Genomic DNA, 21,290 nt, shown 5'->3' with positions numbered 1-21,290 from the left:
TTTTGAAGTGTTTGTAGTTCAGTTTAATGCTTTTGTTAATTTCCTTAAGATCTACAATTTTCCAGGCCCAGCTCCAAGAGCAGACTTTTAACTGTCAAAAGCTATTTTTAGTCTCCTGTCCATTAACCAGCAACTCAGCTCCACGGCAACATGAATTTCAACGAGGACATTTTCCCGCCTTTCAAGCAAGTGACATCATCCCTAAACTTTACCCCAGACGACAGCCAGCCATTGGCAGGATCAGATGACCTCACTTCAAGACTCCACCAATCGCTCCAGACCATGGGGGCTGGATTGTGGGCAGACCTGGGCGGAGCATGGACACCATAAAACTCAGTGCACAGCACGGGAGCTTGCTTTTTGCCTCAGATTAGCTGTGGGTGAAGCCCAATGCTGGTGACTCAGGCCTCTATCTCCCAGAGAGACCATTTTAATTATCTAACTTTGGACTAGCCAAAGTTAACCCAGCGTTGCAGGCTTCCTGCACTGGGGCCTTGTGCCAGTTAGGCCTAAAGGTCTCTAATCGCTGTGGACCCGGGTTTTGGGATTTTTACTTGGCTTTCCTTACTAGTGGATTTTCCCAGACCGAATTATTTTAGCTTTAATTAATTTTTTCAAAATTATTCTTCTGATAAAACAGTTGTTAATTTTTAATTAACATCAAGACTAGTCTCATTCTTGACAATTCACAGCTGCCTGGCCAGCAAAGACTCTTCAGATTCCTGTTGCAGACCAGACACATAGGGATATCTAGCCAAAGAGTTCATTAAACCCTATCTGTCTCTAATGTTTGCTGACCAATAAACACTCACTTTGTTGTCTCCAAATGCACGTCACACTTCAAGAGTCTGTTCATACACAGTAGAAGTTGCTCAAGGTGACCCACAGAGAGACGATCACAATTGCAATGGTGAACGATCACAACTACCTTAAACGGCCTAGTTTAAGACTCTTTTTCTTACGATTTTCCACTAATATTCATTACCTCCTTTTCTTCTCTTAGAGCAGTAGTGTGAGCTTTAGTCTGAAAACTGGTTTGTAATACCATGCCAGAGTAAACAACTTGAATTGACATGGGTTATGTCATCAATCAAAAGGTTATCTAGCTTCCAAAAATAAAGTACACGTATATTCACCCCTCACCACCATTTTTACATACTTATTGTAATACTAATTGCCATGTAGGAATTATTATTGTGCAGATCAGAAGTGACCTAGTCTATGGCTTGCTTAAGCCTGTTACACTTATACATTATTAATGATGTTAAAACATTTCTGAGCAAAATCATGCCCAAAGGAGTATCTTCAATTTCACATTGCACGTAAATGCATGACCAGTTTTCAAGCACCACAGTTACGGAAATTTGCTAGAACAAGAGCATTTTGGGAGCTATATTAATGCAATGATTATAGAGTAAGAATAACATTTAAGAGGAAAGCCCAAACCATCTCCTTATTTCCAAATGACATGCAGCCCATTTTATCATAATTGTGAAATATTACTATTTACCAAAATAAAAATACTAGGCAGAAAACTATCTTCTCTTTCACACTGCTGAACAATTATGCATCATATAGTTTTTGACTATTTTGATTATAAATAAGGTAAGCAAGATCAGTACATAGTTTCAGAAGCTGCAAATCTTATCACTATATTTTTATTTCACATTTCCAATTGTTTATATATTCTTACCACTTTTAAATAATATGAGAAGACAACAGCATAAATCAACACATACAACAGCACAACAAAATCTATGGATGTTTATGACATTTAACTGACTTCATGCATTCAGCAAAATACAACCACAAACACCATATCTTGCCTTCCCCATTCTACCCTCCAACAACTGTGTGTAGCAATGCACATCACCGTGGCCATGTCCTGCCATCATAAGGCTGTCTCTGATCCTAACCCCCACATGCCCAGGGGCACATGTCCTGTCCCAGCCTCAGCCTGTCCCCACCCAATGCTCAGGGCGTGGGCTGCCCTCATGCCCCCAGGCTGTCTGTTCCTGACTGCCAGTCCCGTGGGGTGTCCCTGCAGTCCCCAGAGTCGCCAGCCCTCACTTCACCCTGGCAGTTTTGAACCATGGTCTCAGGATCTCTGGCTTTTTTACTACTCCCAGCCTCGTGTTTCCTTGTACTCAGGTACCCACCATGTGCTTTCTACTGCCCCATTTCCAACTGCTGCTGCTTGAGATGCACGCACTTCTGCCATCTGCCAGTTTTGCAGTTCATCCTCCTCCTCCAGCTTTAATTCTTGTCTCTTTTTTGCCTTCCTTCCTTTTCTATGACCTTCTTCCTTCTCTCTGCATTCTTAAAAAGCCGCAACCTCTTTGCCTTGTAACCTTACCACCTTCACCATCATTAATTCCCTTAAATAGCCTACAATCACATATGGAAATGGGGCCAAGAGTAAGTTGCCAAGAGCAATTTGTTTTATTTGTTCCCTCAAACAGGTTTGGTCAAATCTCATTCTGAAATGCTTTCTTCTGTAATCAATACTTATCACCGTTTATTTTTCTGCACCGAACAGCCTCAACCTTCCCGCTGTGGCCTACAGTCAAGCCTGAATCTCAAAGGTATGGTTCTGATTTGCCTTTAATAATCAGGTAAAGAATAACAGTTTGCATTCGAATCATATTTCATGAGAATTGCCTAGCTCTTTACTACTCCTTATGTTATATACTGATCTATGAATTAAATAACTTTCCTACTGAAATAAGACATCTGTGCAACAGAATGTATATCAACATATTTTCAACACATATACATATATTCACATGTGATATAGTTTCATACAGGAAGGAGTGCTACCATCTTCAAGAAATACTAATTTAGGGGATGGTATGATCAAAGTGCACTGTGTTCAGAAAGCTGAATTCACTACACTTCTTAAGGGAGTTATGGAAATCTGCAATTACCAAAAAAGATCAGGTTTCACTACCCAGGTAATATCCACGTGATTACATAAGTGCTTCTCACCAAAGTTTGCTTCACAAGATGCATTTAAAAAGTTTCAAAAAAAGAAAAAGTTGTTGTATCAGTTCACATCATGCTTCTGCTAGCACAGTTTGTCACAGAAACTCCATAATATTTTGGATACCGTTAGACAACAATGCAATTTATAAAGCATTTCAACTTTTCTGTTCCTAGAGACTATAGTAAAGCCAAGAACATCAAATGTTTTCCATTCACCTGCTCATCTTTGCAGAAAACAAACACAAATGTCCTTTGAGAAAGGGCTCACACAACAGCAAATACATAGTTTTACAACTAAACCCATTTCTGTATCAGTAGTTTTTTTCATCTTGTTTTTATTCATATTCCAAGTGGCAAAACATACTGTTGGGAAGCAAATACACAATCATCTGAAAACATCTAAAATTCAATCATAAAAAAGGATAAGTTACGTATTTGAATAGTACTAATCTTCCCATTAATTGATCATGTTGGCTTTCCTAATTGAAGAAGAAAATAATTTTGGAAGAGTTTATTAGAATATACAGGTCCTAGTTTAACTTCTAGGATAGCACTTTTTTTCATTTATTTAGGTCCCTATTTTTTTTTTATTCAAAACCCTTTTTTGCTGTGATTCTTCACTGCAAAAACATTTATCTGAAAGAGAAAGAGATTAAGATAAGTTTCTAGGCAATAAACTATGAAGTTTTTCATTGCTTTTGCCCTTGTTGCTCTGTACTGCAGATGACTGTGTGGCGGAAACCACTGATGTAGGGAATTGCTGGAGAGCAAAGCAACCAACCAGCCCCACTGACAGCTCAAGCCTCACAGAGGGCTCTTTCAAAATCTGCATGACTGCAGTTTATGGCTCCTTGTTTAATGCATATGAAGGATGATCAAAGTAGTGTATGAAGCAGCTGTACAAATAACTAAACAAAAGAATAAAACCAAAGATCTCCACATAACTGATAAATGGCACTGGCAAAAGAAGGAGACCAGAATGAAGCAAAGGAAAGCTTTGTTTTGATCCTCCTTGAGCAGGAAGGTTGGATCAGATGACCCACTGTGGTCCCTTCCAGCCTGATCAATTCTGTGAAAACTAGATGAAGATACAGTAAGTAATACAAGGCGTGCAAAGATCTAGAATGGAAGAAGGTAAGCAGAGACTAGAAGAGGATGTTCTGAAATTCAATCTAGTGAGGCACAACAACAAAACACAAAGAAAAACCTGCAGTTACTATTTTTTTACAGCTGTACTGCAGGGGTGAAAGAAGTATAATCCAACAGTCTGCCAACAGCACAGACACATCTTGACACAGCAGAGAAGTGCACACAGATTGCACAAAAGAGTCACAGTGAAGAAATTACCAGCTTGATCTTAAAACACAATAAACAAAATCTGGGTCAATGAAATTTCTTATCACCATTAAGGGTGAACCACATGAATAAATGAAAAAAATAAGACTGCCTCTCCCACTGTCTCTGCAGAGCTCTTTGCAGCAAAGGCTCTGCTCAGCCACTGCTCTTTCAGCTACGAGGTTGTTGCACACCTTGCTCTAAGTTTTAGTTTTTTCTGTTCTGTGTTGCGTAAGGAGACGTATGCAGGAACTCCAGGGCACAAGAGCAGCCATGAAGGTGCTGGGTATCTCATCCGTGCCTTAGCCTGACCTTAAAACACTGATATGCAACTTCCAAGCCTCCAAACCCCAGTAAGGTAAGGGCATTTCTCAGTTCACTGCTACCTCTTTAAAAACCACAGGGCTACTGAGATAACCTTAGACACACACACATTAGCTTCAACAGTAACTAACCAACCCAAACCACAAGCAGCCAGGCAATTTTCAGATTGCCTACTCACAAATCAGTTAGAGCAAAGACTAACTCCTATAATCTTTGTCATAAATTTTGCATGAACAAACACATTTTAAGTGTGTAGCGGGTTGGGTTTGTAACTGGGCGGAAACACCAATTTAGTGTAGTGGTTTGGTCCAAAATACTCATTACTGTTTACCTTCTGTGAGATAAGAATTAGGAGAAATGCAAAGCAGGCACCAATCTTGAAAGAATATAAAGAAGTTTATTAACAGACGTAAAAGAAAAAAAAGTCATACCACACCTTCAGAACTCTTCTCCTCCCCCCACCTTTCTCCCTTGTCCAAGTGACAATATAAAAAGACAATCCTTGAGATGTTCAGTCTGTTTACCACTTCCATAATAACCTTGTTCAGTCCATTTAGGAAGAGGAGTCTCTCTTGCCCATGCTATGAAAACAGTATCACAACGAGACAGCCACCCAGTTCCAAATAACTTCGTTCAGTCCATTTAGGAAGAGGAGTCTCTCTGCCTGCATGTGAGTCCCTTCCCCAACTTGCAGCTTTTCCCACAACTACTTTTGAGGGTCCACTCTTGAAGTTTTTTGGGGTACAATTTTAAGGTTGAGCCGTTCAGAAACAAAAGTTCTCTTCATCCATCTCTGGGAGCATTTCATCTCTAAGAACAGAGGCCCTTCTCCTTCCCTGGGAGCAAAGGGTCTTCCTCATCTTCATCTTTAGGACTATTTCTGGGAGCATCTCTAGGAACTGAGGTTTTCTCCTTTCCCATTTGGAGCAAAAGTCCTCATTGCTTCCATCTCTCCCTGTTCAAACTTCTCATGAAATTACAGCTGCGTCAGCATCTGCCTATCTCAGTGCAGGTGCTTTTGCTTACGAGTTGAACACTCCACCCCCCATATCTTCATGAAATTACAACAGGATACTCTGATATATCACAGCTTCACAACAGAATTTCAGCTTTAAGCATCTCCTCTTTCTCTTCCCTCAGGTTTTCAGTTCTTCATAGCACTAAAAGGGTTAATCTCACCTAGGCCTTGCAGCTGGAATTCTGCTTATCGCTGTTGGTCACATGATCTCTGCTGGACAGCGGTGCAGCTTTCGGCTGAATCTTGGCAGCACTGGAGGTGGGGGCTGCCAAGCCGGCCATCTGCCCACAGCAGGGCTGCGGGTGGAACAGGGCCCATCAGCTCCAGGATGGCTGTGGCCCGGCCCGGCCTGGCCCGGCCCAAGCAGGGCCTGGCTGGGCCCGCTGGCCCCCGCACGGGGCCCGCAGCCACCTGTCCCAGCACCGGAAAACGAGAGAGAGCTTGGGGGGGGTTTGTCTGTTCTTAAGTGTGGATCACAGAGGTGGTCACAACTTTAAGTGGCTTAAAGACTTGTCCATATTCAAACTGGCCTGCTGATAGGTTCTGTCAGGTCATAGAGGAAGCTGTAAGCACCCCTTTGCAAGAACATCACTTCTGGGACTATGCTTGCTAACCTATGACAAAGTGTCAATTCAAAATTTTAACTATGTCTAAATATTTTAAGTAATTCCATTTGCTGTATCAAATGAGGTCCTTTAACAAGGTAAATGAGTACCTTAAGTTCATGCTTAGAAATTCCCCTGGAAGAGTTTAATTATAATAAGCACTCTGGGGGCAGAGAAACAGAGCACGGAATAAAAGACTTCTTAAAAAAAAAAATAGAACAGGAAGTAAAGAAAACATACCAAAAATAATCTCCAAAATAAAGCATTTAAAAGGTTTAAGTTTTTGCCAGCTTCCTTACCTTTTATACCAACATTACAATGAAGAAAAGTCTCAAATCCTATTTTGGATGCAGTTATCTGAATGTACCACTGCATAGCATTGTTACCACACATCAACTCTAACTGAACTTCCTTCAGTACACTCACAATATTCAAATCTACTTACCCTTCACACCACATCCTGTCACAAAAGTGAAAAAAATTCAATCTCTGATGTTTTGAAATAGCATCTGTCTCAATCTTGCCAAGGCTGAATTGCTATTGATCCTTAAAAAACCGAAGTAGGGGAGGCTGGATTCCCCTCGCTGGAACTGCGCGAGGTCAAGTTTTGGAGAGTTTGAGCCTGCCACAGGCTCAAGAGTCCCACCTTCCTCAAGTCTCAGCAAAGCCCTCAGTAGCAGCCCTTTGTTTTCACAGCTCTGACAAATAGCTCTAATTCTGTATGCCATGTACGAAACCTTACCTGCATGCCTAAGAAAAGCATACTTTGATTTTTAATGCTGTTTTTTTCTACAGTCAGTAAATCATCTTCCCCTTAAGATTCTGTAAATGGTAGATCAATTTATTGGATTACTTAAACACCTAGCATTAATATAAGACAAAACTGTTAATTTGCCACACCTAGTTCAGTAACTCCTTCATAACTGGTTTGATTTTCAGAAATGTTTCCTTGCATTTGCAAGCCCGAAAGAGATACCCAAAAAGCAGAAAACCACATGCGTCATATACCACATGTTTATATTTTACCAGACTTAAAGCAGACTGCTTCAACTTCCCTTTTGGTAGAGCTGATAGATAGAACCATGGAAATAAGTTTTAATTCAATTAAAATTCAGGCTGAATTTGAGAATTTTTAGTCTATTCTTATAGCCTAAGAAATTATTTTATGGAACTATAGTTTGAAATTATGCCAGAATTAGAACTAAATGGTTTACAAGAAAGCCATTCTCAGCACTCAAAGCTGTTAATCACCAAGGCTTTTTTTCTTTTTCTTTTTTTTAATCAGAGATAAGAAAATTTGATTTTTCAAAGGCAACTTTCAAAAACATGTTTTATTTCTCTCTCTAGGTCTGCTCAGGCACAGGTGTTTCTCAGTGGGAACTTCTACTGTACTAAGAGATTTTAACCAAATGCCTGGTTTAAAGATGAAGTCAGAGAAAAGCAACTAAAAGGAAATCTATCTCATGTAAAAGACAGTTTCTTTTCTGACAGATGGTAGAAATAAGACTAAAGGAAATACAGATGAGAGAATAATGGCTGATAGCAACAAAATTATAATCTAATACTGTCTTTAATAATAATACCCATTTGCTTTGACACTCTCTACTGTACTGTCTACTACTGATTGCTACTTTTTATCATACCAGAAGAAGAACAGGCAGGAAACAAGCCACATCAAAACAGCAACCATGGCAACACCTTAACCAAAGTATCATCCCAGTTACTTACCACTTCTCTGTGTTTCCTGCCATTGAAAATATGTTGTTGAGCTCTATTGCACGCTACCATCACTTGGAAGTGAGGGACAGGAAAAATGGTAAATACAGGATTTGCATAAGCAATGCATTTATTGTAAATTTGCCATTATAACCGCAAGGGCTTTAATTAGACTCTCACAGCAATCAGAACTGGCCTCTGATTATCTCTCTGGGTAGGAAAAGATACATACCTGCCAAATCCAGAGGAATGCAAGTATATGTATTTATTTTTATTCTTCTAATTTTGCAGTTTCACATAGGCAACTCTGCATTGTTTTATTGATGCCTGGTTGTCTGCTCAGTATAAGCTGAATAATGCTGATAAGCAGATAGAAAGTAATGAGAAACTTGCTACCACTTAATTGCACCAAAATGCATGCTATGCATATGTCTTAAGGGGGGCTGAAGAACAAAACACCAGGAGCTACTGCATTTCGTAACCAATTTCTTTCAGTTCCTTAAAGAGGTATTGGGTTGTAGAATTCAAAGTAACCCACTTCTACTCATTAAATTTCATCGCATCTGAAAGGTGTTAAGGTATCTAGCACTGTCCAGAAAGTAACAGCTTTGCAGGAACAAAATGTCTATGATGCACAATTATTCAACTATCAACACCCAACTGTGCTTTATGTTAATTTCTAGTTACCACCTACTTCAGAACAAGACTGGGATAGGCAAAATAAGTAAAACTGGATTACTTTCAAAACCAGAACAGATTACACTTAAATACTCATGAAACTTGCAAGCAGCTGCAAGACACTAGGCAGCCACTGGCTATACACAGGGAATATGGCACCACCCAGTGGGAACAGCACTACATGAAATACCTGCATTAAAAGAGAGATGAAGAAATGTAACTCTTCAGAGTTTGCCGGATTTTTTTGTTTGGTTTTGGTTGTTTGTTTTTAATAATGGAACTGTTACCTGTTTTGGGGATCTGTAGATTAGCTTTGGAGAAAGAAAAAGAAAAAAAAATGGATCTCAGTTACAGAAATTAGCACTGTATCCAACTCTACTTCTTAGAATGGCCTCAAGAGAATATCTGTGTATCCTGCTAAGGCTTAGCACCAAGTATTTTTCGTTCTGTTACGGTATCTCCATTGCAAACAGCAACGAGGCCTTACCTTCTCATACAGCCTTGCAAGAATCTCCTCCTTTAAATTAAGAAATTATACCTGTTTTTTTCAAAGAGCTGAAGCCAAGAAGTCAGATTGCTTGAAGTTTCAACACACTTAAAAAATGAAATTTTAATGTGTTTAACTACCACTGATGTTTTCAACCAATCAATCGGGTGCTCAACCCTTGAAACCTATTACCAGAATTTACTTCTGATATTTTCACTGACTGCTATTACAACAATATGTAAATCTTTATTACTTGATAAATGTACTGATCTTCAGGTTTATATGAACAAGCTCACAGGAGCTGGAAATGTTGGAAGGCCAACATACCACAGGCTGAATAACATAACTGTTTCTAAACTGAACTGTATTGTACTGCTTGTTTTGTCTTGCCAACAAGACACCTCCTTTTCTCTCCTCCCCCTTCCCAAAACCAGAGATGGGGTTTTTTGGAAGGATTAAAGCTCTGCTCACCTGAACAAATTACTAGAATATAGGCTGATCCTGCTTTTGAGCTTTCATTGGCCATACTGTACCTGTCAAGCTTCAAGCAAGCTCCATCTACACCAAACTAACACCTACATGAAACTCACAGAATCACAGAATGGTTTGGGTTGGAAGGGGCCTTAAAGATCATCCAGTTCCAAGCCCCCCACTTCCTCCCCATGCAGGGACAGTTTTCACTAAACCAGGTTGCTCAGGGCCCCATCTAAACTGGTGTTCAACACTTCAAGGAAGGGGAATCCAGAACTTCTCTGGGCAACAATGAATCAGCATTTTACAATACAAGTATATGGGTTTTATATAATTTATTTTTCTCCTTCTCAAAAATATAAAGTGTCAGCAGATAGTATTCCATCATTTCAAAATACAGTTTGGGGCATAACCCTAGTAAATTATCTGTCCTTTTACAGAGCATGTTTCTTGATTAGTACCTACAGTTTACTTAGATGAAAGTAAGGGGATAAAGGCACAGATGAGTGTTCCATCATAAACTCACAAAACCAAATTCAAGTATAAGTTTCATCTTGCATTTATTTAATTTTGACAGTTGGCACAAAATACTTTTAGTTTCCAAGCTGAGAGACATTGTGTCCAGTTTTGAAGAATCACCATCAAAAACAAAGTACACAGACAGACACAGGTACAGTCAGGGGAAAAAAGGTATATACATGAATTTAGGGGTTTTTTTTCTAAACCTGCTCCCAAATTCTAAACCTCAACATAACCAACCTGCTTCTACAGATACCACAGCATATCACAAACCCTCCTGGATAGCAGGCTTCAGCTTTCACAGTAGGTAAACAAGTACTCCACACAGCTCACATGATCTGAGCCAGAAATGCTCAAAGGCTTTAAGTGACAAGTCCTGGGTGCAGTCCAGCAACATCTCCCTGGGACAGCAGAGGTAAGTATCTGATCCTTCAGGAGCACAGGGGAGTGTCCTCTCCCACCTCCTCCTGCTAGGGAGGGGAACTTGTTCTCTCCAGGCACAAGCAACAACCCAGCGAATCTTGAACAGGCCAAGCCTAGCCTGAAAGCTTCCTACCAAGAGCCACAGAACACTGGCCTGTGACTTTGACCCTTCCAGTCCACAGAAATAATTACCCTCACTTTATCTTTCAGTCTCCCCACAGCACTGGAATGGCTGCAATTTGTACTCAAAATATATGATACGGTAAGTACTGTACTATTATAAAAACAAGATGCATTGCCAGTAGAATTCTCACACACAAACATGCCTTAATAAAAAAATTGAAGTAATTTTCTTAAATACAACACATGATTTCAACATCCAGTATACGTAAAGATCTGACATCCATAACTGGAGTAGAATTTCTCTGGTTACAGATGAATGCCTCAACTCATAAACTTAGAGCAAGTATCATGCTCCACTTTCCTCTATCCCTCATAACCACATCTTCAAAACTGCAGATGTTCTGCAAGTGCTAAATGTTTCCCAAAGCACATTTTAATTCTAAACACGCAGGATACTAAAGAGACAATGCACACCATTTGTTTAGCACAAAAAAAAAGTTCTTAAAAAAGGAAGTTGTCTTTTCAAATTGTGATTTTTATAAGAATAAACAGATGACAGCCAAAACTTTCATTGATCAAGAGTTACAAAAATCAAAACCCAAAAAACGTTAAAACAAATTAGATAAAAAAGAACTGCAAGATTGCTCAATTATTGGATACGAAAATATCCTTAGGCTCCTGTTGAAACCCTGGGTTTAGAAAATTTAGGTTTATGGGATATAGCGATACATATATGTGTAACAAGATGGAGGATTTTGGGTGTGGGTTTGTTCTTCTTCCCTCCTTCCTCTCCACAAATCTGGGAAGTTTGGTATTGGTTAAAAAAACCCACAGTGTGGATCATAAATGAAGAGTTACTGGGTTATAAGTAAAAATAAATTAGTTGGCATTCCATAATTGGATAGTATGGACTTTAAATGGCCTTGGAAGTTAGAACTCGGGGCCATTTTCCACCTTGTTAACTAAGAAGCACATCCCGTGCAGTTGTACCATAATAAGAAAATAATAAACATCTAAGTCCAAAGAACAACTCCCTGTCTTCTGCGTTTCAATCTGAACTCTGAGCAAAAGAACTCATGAAACAGAGGCAAAGAAGAAAAGAAAAGAAAAGAAACGGGGAAAATTAACAATTGGTGCCCGTGTGTGAGGACTCCGAGTTTGGACTCCCTGAAGAAACGAGAGAAAAGAAGAAAAAGCAGCTTAGAGCTGGAAGAGGAAAAGGAAGAAGAATATTCCCTGGGGAAAAAGGAGCTCAAAAACCCTAAAGGCTGGTGAAAGGAACCAGAACTGGACTGCTGAACAGACCCAGAACACAGGCACGAGGAAGACTTCTGACATCAAGTCAGGTATGATTTATATGCTTCAGGGTTAATCTTAATTCATAATGGGAAATGTTATGTCAATATTGCAGAGAGACATACTTAGTAAGTTAGAATCTATGGTAAAAGAACACCCTACAGCTCTCCTGAAAGAACAATTAAGAGATCTCAGTATCTCCGGGACTCTGTACATCTAAGACAATACAATACAACCTCTCTTGGAAATAGTTGCGCTGCAAGGCTTCTTCCCATTTGCAGAGTTGTATACGAAGTTATGGCAAGCAAAAATCAGACAGAACAGCGCAGCGAGATGCCAGCAGCTTCTCACAGTGACACGGCTCACGCGGAGCCTCTGGAAGGAGCCCCGCCTCCTCCTCACGTGGTGGCAGCTAAAACTCCAGAACAGAAGGAGTTTGTAACGGATTGCGAGCTGCCCGAAATGCTAAACACAATTACCAGCGCAGAAGATACGGCAAAAGCAAAGCAGATAACATCTGAGGGAGTGCAGGGAAGCCCGGGTTCGTCCCTGGTCAATTCACAAACCATGGCACGGGCCGACCCGTGACTGGAGCAGTCAAAACAACAAAAGCTGCCCCAGACAAGTGAGAGAGAAGAATAATGTGATACTTTACCCGTCACTGCGGTGCGTGGTCCCCCCCGGTTGCCTGCTTTTATGCAAAATCCTATAGAATCCCCCCACCGCGGCGGTGAGCATGGGATTTTTCCTTTCACAAAATGGCGCACCCAGCTTACTTCCGCCGTACAAAATGGTGCCACCCCAGGTCACGTCCATAAACAATGCCTACGTACTTCTGCCTGGGCCATCTTGTAGCCAACAAGCTCTTCATCCTCCAGCTGCGATGCCACCTGTGGCTGCTTCTACTGTTGCACCCTCAAATATGTATGATAAACAGACACAAAGACAACCAGATTTCTGCACAAGGGAAGAAAGCATGAATGCAGCTTTGAAGCCAAAAGGAAAAGCATCTTTACAAGGCATAAATCTACAAAATACAAACAATCTACACAGTACAAACAGAGAATTAGTCACATTTTCTCCTAATTTAGGAGTATTTTCAAACAACAATCCAAGTAATTCTTCAGAAGATACACCTAGCTTTACCAACTGGGCAGACAAGCCCAAGAAGACACAACAACATCAATGAGATACAACGACACAACATCAAGCCACAGAAGATACAGCTTAGAACCTGTGTCAACAACCTGCAGGATCTACAGTAGCTCTTGGGAGAAATCAATTGAATCAGGGCAATTTTGGGGATCACCAATGATGAACTTGCTCCAGTTTTTCACTTGCTAAGAGGAGACTGGGACATCATGTCTCCCAGGATTCTTACTCCTGAGGCTCAAGAGGCTCATAACAGAGTGTCAAACAGTTATCACCAAATAGCCATTTTTTGGAAAATATAAAAATATTCATCTGGCAGTGGATACATTTTTCCAATGTGCTTTTTGCCTCCTTGCACACAGGAGAAACAGCGAAACATGCACGTCAGCATTTTCTGCAAGCATTTGCATCATTAGGTGTGCCTCAAGAAACAAAAACAGACAATGGTCCATCTTACATAGCAAAAGAGCCACATAAATTCTTAATTAATTGGGGTGTGCATCACTCCTTCAGTATTCCTCATTCTCCTACAGGGCAAGCAATCATTGAAAGAACACACCACACCTTAAAATCCCTTTTGGATAAACAAAAAGAGGGGGAAGGTAGAGGCTACGCCTCAAATGCGCTTGAATAAAGCGCTATATGTTTTAAATGTTTTGAACAGCTCTTTTGCAGAACCAAATCTGCCAATAATCAGACGTTTTTCCAACACCACACAAGCAAAGTTAAAGGAAAACCCTTTAGTTTTGATCAGAAGTCCAGAGATCGGGAAAATTGAAGGCCCATTCCCACTAATAACCTGGGGCAAAGGGTACACTTGTATCTCTACAGGTGCTGGTCCAAAGTGGATTCCTTCAAAAAATGTGAAGCCCTACAAAGCACAGGAACACCCAGACACCCCCAGAAGCAAAGAAGCAAGCACGCAGACATGAACTGCAGAAAGACCACAGCTGATGATAAACATCTTTTATACCACATGCAGAAGCTGTGAACCTTGGGTTTTGTGCCAGTATAATAATGTTGGTATCGTAAAGCCTTGTTGACAAGTGCGTGGTGTGGATCGTGTTATGATTGAGAATTACATAAGAAGTGTAAGGCCACTGAAATTTTAATTATATTGGGTCACGAGGAAGGAAACAGTCCTCGTCTCCATAGTAATTGGAGAGAACTTTAGAGAGAATTTAAAGAGGTCCAAATTTGCAGAATTGAATGCAAAAGAAATAACTTTTGTGCCTTACGCTTAGCTTGTCCCAGAACGAGACTGAGAAAAGAAACCAAAGAGAAGTATGAAACTAAATCAGATATCATACTTGTGCCTTATTACTTCATTGTTTGCCTTAAGTAACGCAATCCTGCCCATGAGTCAATCAAAAACCAGTGTTTGGGTGACCTTAGCCAATGCCTCAGGCCTGGATACCATTTGTTTGACTTACTCAAGTCCAGAAAAGCCATCCTCAATCTGCTTGGTTGGTTTACTGGTAGACAATTGGCCAATACCAAAAAATGTCTCTTCAGATCTTTCAGGACTCCTCATGAATCCCACAGAGGAATGGGGTGTCTGGACTAAATTTCTCCCTGAGACACCCTATGAACCTCAAGAATTGGAAATCCTTGGATCAGTAAAAATGGATTTTTACATAATATTTGATTCTCCTGAGTCAGAATAAAAACAAAATCACAGATGTCACTCCAAATCATGCATTGTACAAAAATGCGACATCTTGGTGCCATTTCACCTCAGTCTCATAATCTGAAGGTCATGAGTTCGATCTTCACACATGCTTTTTTTTTTGAATGTGTTGCATGAATCTTTCTGAGCACTCTGAGTCAGTCTTTGCTGATATCAAAGAACTGCAAATAGGTTTTTCAAAATTAAGAGGAGTCCGGTTGGTTTAATGATCTGTCTGGTAACTAGCAAATTACTAAATGGATCAAAGATCTCATAAAAATGGGAGGTGTAATTATAATTGTTATCCTTCTCATTTTCTTCCTTGTGCCATGTCTGTTCTCCTTTCTGCAAAGGGCCCTCCAGAGGACCACAAACGCTGCATTTCTGGTTGAAAAACAGTTAGAAGAAGGTTTCATCAAATTCAGAGTTGAAAGGGCATCATGGTTGGATGATCTGTTTGATTGGTTGAGCCTCGCTCCATTATGGAGAGAGCTTTTGAAATTGGGCATGTATGTTTTGATTGTCATTATAGTCACCATGGTACTTGTACCTTGTCTACTTCAGTGTATCCAACAATGGTTTAACAAAGCAGTTAAATCAGGGTTCATGGTTCAAACAGGCTCCCTTCTTGTAATACATGAAGAATAATAAATGTTCAAGGTTTAAGAAAATTTGTTCTTTCCTGTAAATATCAATTTAGGAAAAAATTGATGATATGAGTGACTAATTACAAAACTCTTCTGCATTTGGATGATATGCCCATTTGATATCTATCATTCCAGCTAAGCAATGAGCTCAAAACCCCGAGCATTCACAATGACAAGAACAAAATGCCACACAGGTTAATCCTAAAACTGCAAATCTGCAAAAACACAGTATGTTTATTACTCTGTCTGCATTTCCTAAATGTGCTCCCTGGAACAGACAATAATTTGACCTACCACTACTTCCAAACCAGACAGTAACCATCAGCCTTACAATTGCTGATTCTCTGTAGTTATTCTCTATTATTTCTCTAGAATTCTAATAACTTCTAATTCTATTATTATTTCTATATTCTGTGTGGTGAGGACAGCTTTATATACCAGTATCATTGTCTTATTATATACAACTTGGCACCTTCAAAAGAGACCCAATTCTCCTTTCTTGGACAGATGTAAAGATTTTTATCCCATAAATTCACTTTTCCTGCAATTCTGGAAAAGAAAAACATGGTTAAAACAGTCAGAATATACTATTTGTTTTAGCTGCTAAATAAAACAATTACTACTGCATGACATACTTAGTCCTTCATGATGTAAATGTCTGTGAATGTAGCATTAACACGTAGTCTTTTATTAGCATAAAGAAGAACAAAAAATGCAACAGTTATGGCAACATGCATGTTTTAGTTTACATGACAGAAAGACAGCTCAGAAGTGTGGTATGTATTCTTAAAATGGGTGAAGAGTAACTGCTCTACAATGGGTTATTTTGGTACATGGATTGTAAAGCTGAGTTTAAAAAAACCCCTCACAAATTACCTAGTGATCTTCTTCCTTTCATTAGGTCAGATCCATTCCTCAGTAACAAGAGGTATATTTAGAGCTTTATTTGACTCAGCAGACAATTGTCTTGTATTTAAGATACTTAAACATACTAGAACAGCACATGGAAACTGACTAGAGTTTATTCAACGCTTGACAACACATAGCAAGAGAAAAACACGGTGGAAGTACTACTGAAAGAGCAAGAAGATTGGAAAAGCTGTAACTGAATTTCTCCCTGGGTTTTTCTTTAAGAAATCACAACAGTAAAATTTACCAGCCTGAAAATGCCATCATGACATTTCACCTAGTGACATAAAATAACAACCCACACCATAGTGCATAAGATCCTGAATTCTGTACTTCTGGGGGAAGAAAAAAACCAAAACATGATGACAATGGATGCCTAAAATAAGGGGGGAAAAAATAATGAAACCGTTTCAAATAACTTTTACCAACCTAGAAGGGTAGCTTCCTTCTGCATTCACCCGCCTCCATCACGCGGTTAAAAAATGTTTTTGTTTGCAAGAACTCACGTCACGCCACGACAGCCTGAGCGGCTCCACCTGCAAGCACAGCTCAGGCCGCCGCTGTGCCGGAGCATCGGCAGCACCCGGCTCAGGCACGGCTCGGCCGACCGGGACACCCTCCCGGCCCCGGCAGGAACCAGGCGGAGCTGCCGGAGCGGGCTGCAGCCAAAGCCATCCCTCAAGGAGAAGGGCTCGCAGCGCCGCTCCGCCCCTCCCGGCAGGGCCGGCGGGCGGGCACGTTCTCGCGGCCGGGCAGCGACGCGGGCGGGAGGGGCGGAGAGGGGGTTCCAACCTCCGTTACCTTCCCAGAGGAAGTGGCCGCCCTCCCGCCGCAGGAACTTGTACCAGAAGGGGCTGGCGGCGTCCTCGTCCGGCACCGCCACCTCCGCCAGCCACAGCGCGGGCTCCTGGGCGGGCAGCGGGGCGCTCGGCCGCGCCCGCCTCATGGGCACGGCGCGCCGCGGGTCCCACTCGCCCAGCTCCGGCCGCGACCCGGCCACCAGCAGCTCCGCGCCGCCCTCCGTCACCCGGGCGGGCAGCACCACGCCGAAGCGGAACAGCATTTTACTGCCGCAGAGAGAATGTGGTTTAATGAAGAGTTCTGGTACTGCTACAGGACGGCTGGGAACGGGGCCGCCGCTGGGAGGCCGCCAGGGCCCGCCCTTCCGCCGGGGCCGGGGGCCGGACACCGCCCGTGCCCCTTGGCTCGGCGGAGTGCGGGCAGCGGCGCCTTCGGGCGGGCTTGTTCCCGGTGCGGGTGTGTCGGGCTCTTGGCTGCCGCACGCACGTAGCCGAGAGAACTCCCCCTCCGAAAGTACCGGCTGGGAGTTCAAACAGCACCGACCCCCGATTGCCTCCTAAAGTGCGGACTGGGATGGAAAATCCTCCCTGCAGCTAAACACTGGCTCTCCTGGTTGCCAAAGGCTACGCATCACGTATGCTGACTTTAACAAGGATTATTGCTGCATTAAAGGAAGCCACTGCAATTACTCTGAAGAGCCCAGGCTTAATTTAGCGCAGCAAACACATCATTAAAAATTGCCATACGTGCAGCTACAAACAAGGACTGGCTGCAAATAATGCTTTAGTGTTCATGATGTTTGTATCTTTCCCGCTGACAGCCAGCCAGTCGTGGTGAGAGCAGAAATGTGAAATTCTGAGGGAGGTTAGAAAGCTTTTTAAAAAAATCTGGAGCTCACTGCACGCATTCTGTTTACAAGCAGAAGGGGAAAATTTGGCAACTCCTACGTGTAGCAATATTCAGGACTTACAAAGACTGACTGAGGAAGAGGATGCAATCCAACCATTATAGGGTGGTCCCTGCTTGAATACACGCATTTCAGAAGCTTTTAAGGACAGAAACAGAGGAGTGGTAACTTTATTTAGGTCAAGTTCTGGGAACAGGATGAAGGCCTTTCAGTGAGTCAAAAGAAATCCTGCCTCAAAAGATGGCTGTTTGTTTCCTGTATTCAAGGGTGAGGACACTGAAGTGTATATGCTGCCAAATTTATTTTTAAGAGTGCTTTAGCTGATTTTCGCTGATACTCATTGAACTTGTGCAAGTGATATGCCACCACTTTTCCAGACGTAACCAAAGCTAATGGAAGCTAATGGAATTCTTGCTGTCCTCCATTTCTGCTAGCAGCCGTCTTCACTGTAGCACTGCTGCCATTGTGGAACAGTGCATTACATTTTAATCTCTGTTTTTGCTCAGCCTTACAGTTGAGCTGCCCATACTCTGTCTCATAATTGTCTTTCAAATATCTATCTCTTTACCATACACCATCTTAGCAGCATGGACAAGACAGAATGTAACAAGTTTGGGGTTTTATCCTAAAGCTCAAGCATGACAGGAGTGCTAAAACCACCCCAGCATATTGTGTCTACATAAAACCATATGCTTCTGTTCATTCCAGTCACAGTCTCAGCTAAGAAACTGCAGGATCCAATAGTACATCTGATTGACAGTTTAGTTCCCGGCTGTTGTCTAAACCTCAGTGTAAAGACAGACCAGCAACTTTCATCTTACATGCTTTATGCCTGTAACTGTTGAGTCCTCATATTAGAGCTGTAAGCCTTGTGGAACAATAAAAAATTGTTGCATAGACTTTGATGTGTCAAGTGCTATCTTTAAAAATAATTCAGTCAATTTCTTCTCCGGGATCTGCCTTAATCCATTTTGTGGCAGTCAATATTGTGTGTTAGATTAAGGTTAAAGATGACAGAAAGTTGCCATCTTGATTTCCTGTGGTTTCCTCAAAAACCCTAGTGCAGATTAGGATTAGGTTGAGAGAACAACAGGAAGGGCTGAAAAACTGGATCTGCTGATGGATCCTGCAAGACTGAGAAAAAAACTAGAAATGTAGATTGGCGTGGGACATCCCATGGCTGGGGACAGTGGGAATAGAAGAGCAGTTTATATTGGTGAAATTGCAGGCTGAGTGAGGGCTGTAGACAGGATAAAATTCATTAGCATTAGATCTGAGACTGAGAAGCTAAAGGTGCTGTAAGGTTTGTGTTTAAGGTCAAGAAGCAAAGGCAAATGTATGTTTTTGCCCTGTTAGATTTGCATAGTCTGTGATTTGTCATCTTCTAAACGGGAAGTTCAGCTGGAGTAAAGGCAGGGGAGGTGGGGAGGAGTTACATTTACTGGTAATATTTGGGATTGAAGGAGTTGATGAAGTACTTCCACAGTTGAGCCATTGCCATAACCCTAAATTTAGCTTTAAGTGTCACCCTAAGCCTCTTAAGGAATTAACAATAGTTTCGTTTGCCAAAATGACCTGTTATCCTAGTACTGCCTGGCCAGTGCTCTTCCCCTGCAGTCCTCAACACTATTCTGAAACCTAAAAGCTTTCCCTATAATCCAGTCATCTTTTACAACCATGAATTAAACATGACTATTTCCTTTTTTTTTCCCCACTATCATAAGTCCTCATTCCAACTTGGCAAGCCTTACGGTTCCCATCAAAAAGCTGTGGCATAAAGGGGCCAAAACCCTAATAATCAAGTTGCTTTTAACTGTCACAAAAACTGTTGTCAGTTGTTGATTCCTATGGGAACAAACTACCATCTTAGTGGTCTGTCTGAATTGTAATAATAAATGTTGTGCATTTGTGTCCCTCACAGCTGTTTAGGATCTCTCAGTATACTTAACTTACAGCAGCCTCTTGCTGACTGGAAGCCTTGATTGACCTCAAATCAAACAGTGAACTAGCAAGACAGTGAGGCTTAGAGCCAAGTTTATTTTAAAGCCTTCAGTTTATTGTTGCTGCTACCATCCCAGGCATTTGCTAAAGCTGTTTCTAACTGGCAAAGGGGGAATTGTATGAAAAAGAAAAGCTTATTTTTTCACATTAGTGTGCAAAAACAGACTCTAGAGAATCACAGTCTCTGCAAGAATCAATTGCTTCGTGGATTTCGCCTAAATTGTGCCAATACATAGTAGCCTTATGTAATTTCCAGCTAATTAGCTGGTTTATTACCCAAAAATTGTGCAGGTGATGGGGATCTCACAGGAGGACTCACCGAGGCTGTGTACCAACTTAACATCAACCAAGAGTTATGCCTTCAGTTTCTGCCTAATGGCTGTATCTGAAAAGATTCTAGGGAAAAGTTTGAATGTCCAGAAATTGGAGCTGTGACTTTATTTGCAGACATGTAAAACACATTAAAGGCATTTTCACTTGCTGTGCACTAAACTTTTGCAGAATCACAGTTCTAACTTTCTGCAGAAGTCCCTTTAATTTCTTATAGTGTCTCTTCCAGGCATAAAATTGTCATGATATTTCTGTGAACCTAGGAGTTTTGAACCATTGGTTACAGACAAAAAACTTGAGTAAAGTATTGCTGGCTGAAATTTTAGTGAAGACAGTAGTTGAGAAGTTTGACAATATACAGCAGTTCAAAATTAGCTTTCCAAGTGGAAAGTAATATTTTTCTTCACAATTTTCTTATTTGAAAAGTGTCTACTAGGTATAGAGACAGCACACAGTTACCTGATCAACGTGAACACTACTAAAATGACAGATGAACTTAATAGTTCCATGTTGAGGTAGCCTGTGTCTGCAGTGTACGTGTTCTTTACTGATTCCAAACTTTTACCCCATGGCCCAGTTTGCAGCTTGGAACAGCTTTATCTGTTTTTGCTGTACAGTGATCTCAAATGATAATATTTCCAAGTAGGGAAATCTGTAGTGAAGAGAGTTTGAATAACAAAAACAAAACACAAATACAGAAAGGATCTGGTTGGAGAAGGGAGGGGGTGTCCCTGATTGCAAGTTGTGGGTGATATTTAGATTAGCTGTGCTCCTTCCTAGACTTGCCTTTCTTCCCTTTTTAGGTCATTTTCTTTCTTGTAAAGATACAGAGAAAGTGTTACTGCAATTTCCAAATGTTTCTGCTAATTATAGAAAAGAGAAAGGCAGCACATG

The 21,290-nt window shown here is 41.2% G+C and overlaps 1 protein-coding gene across 2 annotated transcripts in view; it reads right to left on the bottom strand.

The window, feature by feature from the left end:
- The window catches only part of EPM2A (EPM2A glucan phosphatase, laforin), a 42,961-nt gene extending 25,458 nt beyond the window's left edge, over positions 1-17,503 (bottom strand). The window contains exon 1 of one of the 2 annotated variants that reach the window (XM_039569228.1): positions 17,159-17,503. In XM_039569228.1, coding sequence (XP_039425162.1) covers positions 17,159-17,420 — 262 coding nt within the window. In that variant the 5' untranslated portion in view covers positions 17,421-17,503. Of the gene's footprint in view, positions 1-16,786; positions 17,094-17,158 lie in introns of those variants that run through there. The other variant, XM_010399333.4, reaches the window with a different exon arrangement.
- Between the last annotated feature and the right edge of the window lie 3,787 nt (positions 17,504-21,290).

This window comes from Corvus cornix, chromosome 3 (genome assembly GCF_000738735.6).
Source record: "Corvus cornix cornix isolate S_Up_H32 chromosome 3, ASM73873v5, whole genome shotgun sequence".
Classification (NCBI taxonomy): Eukaryota; Metazoa; Chordata; class Aves; order Passeriformes; family Corvidae; genus Corvus; species Corvus cornix.
The sequence above is the reverse complement of the archived record's forward strand: the minus strand, read 5'-3'. Positions and strand labels throughout refer to the sequence as shown.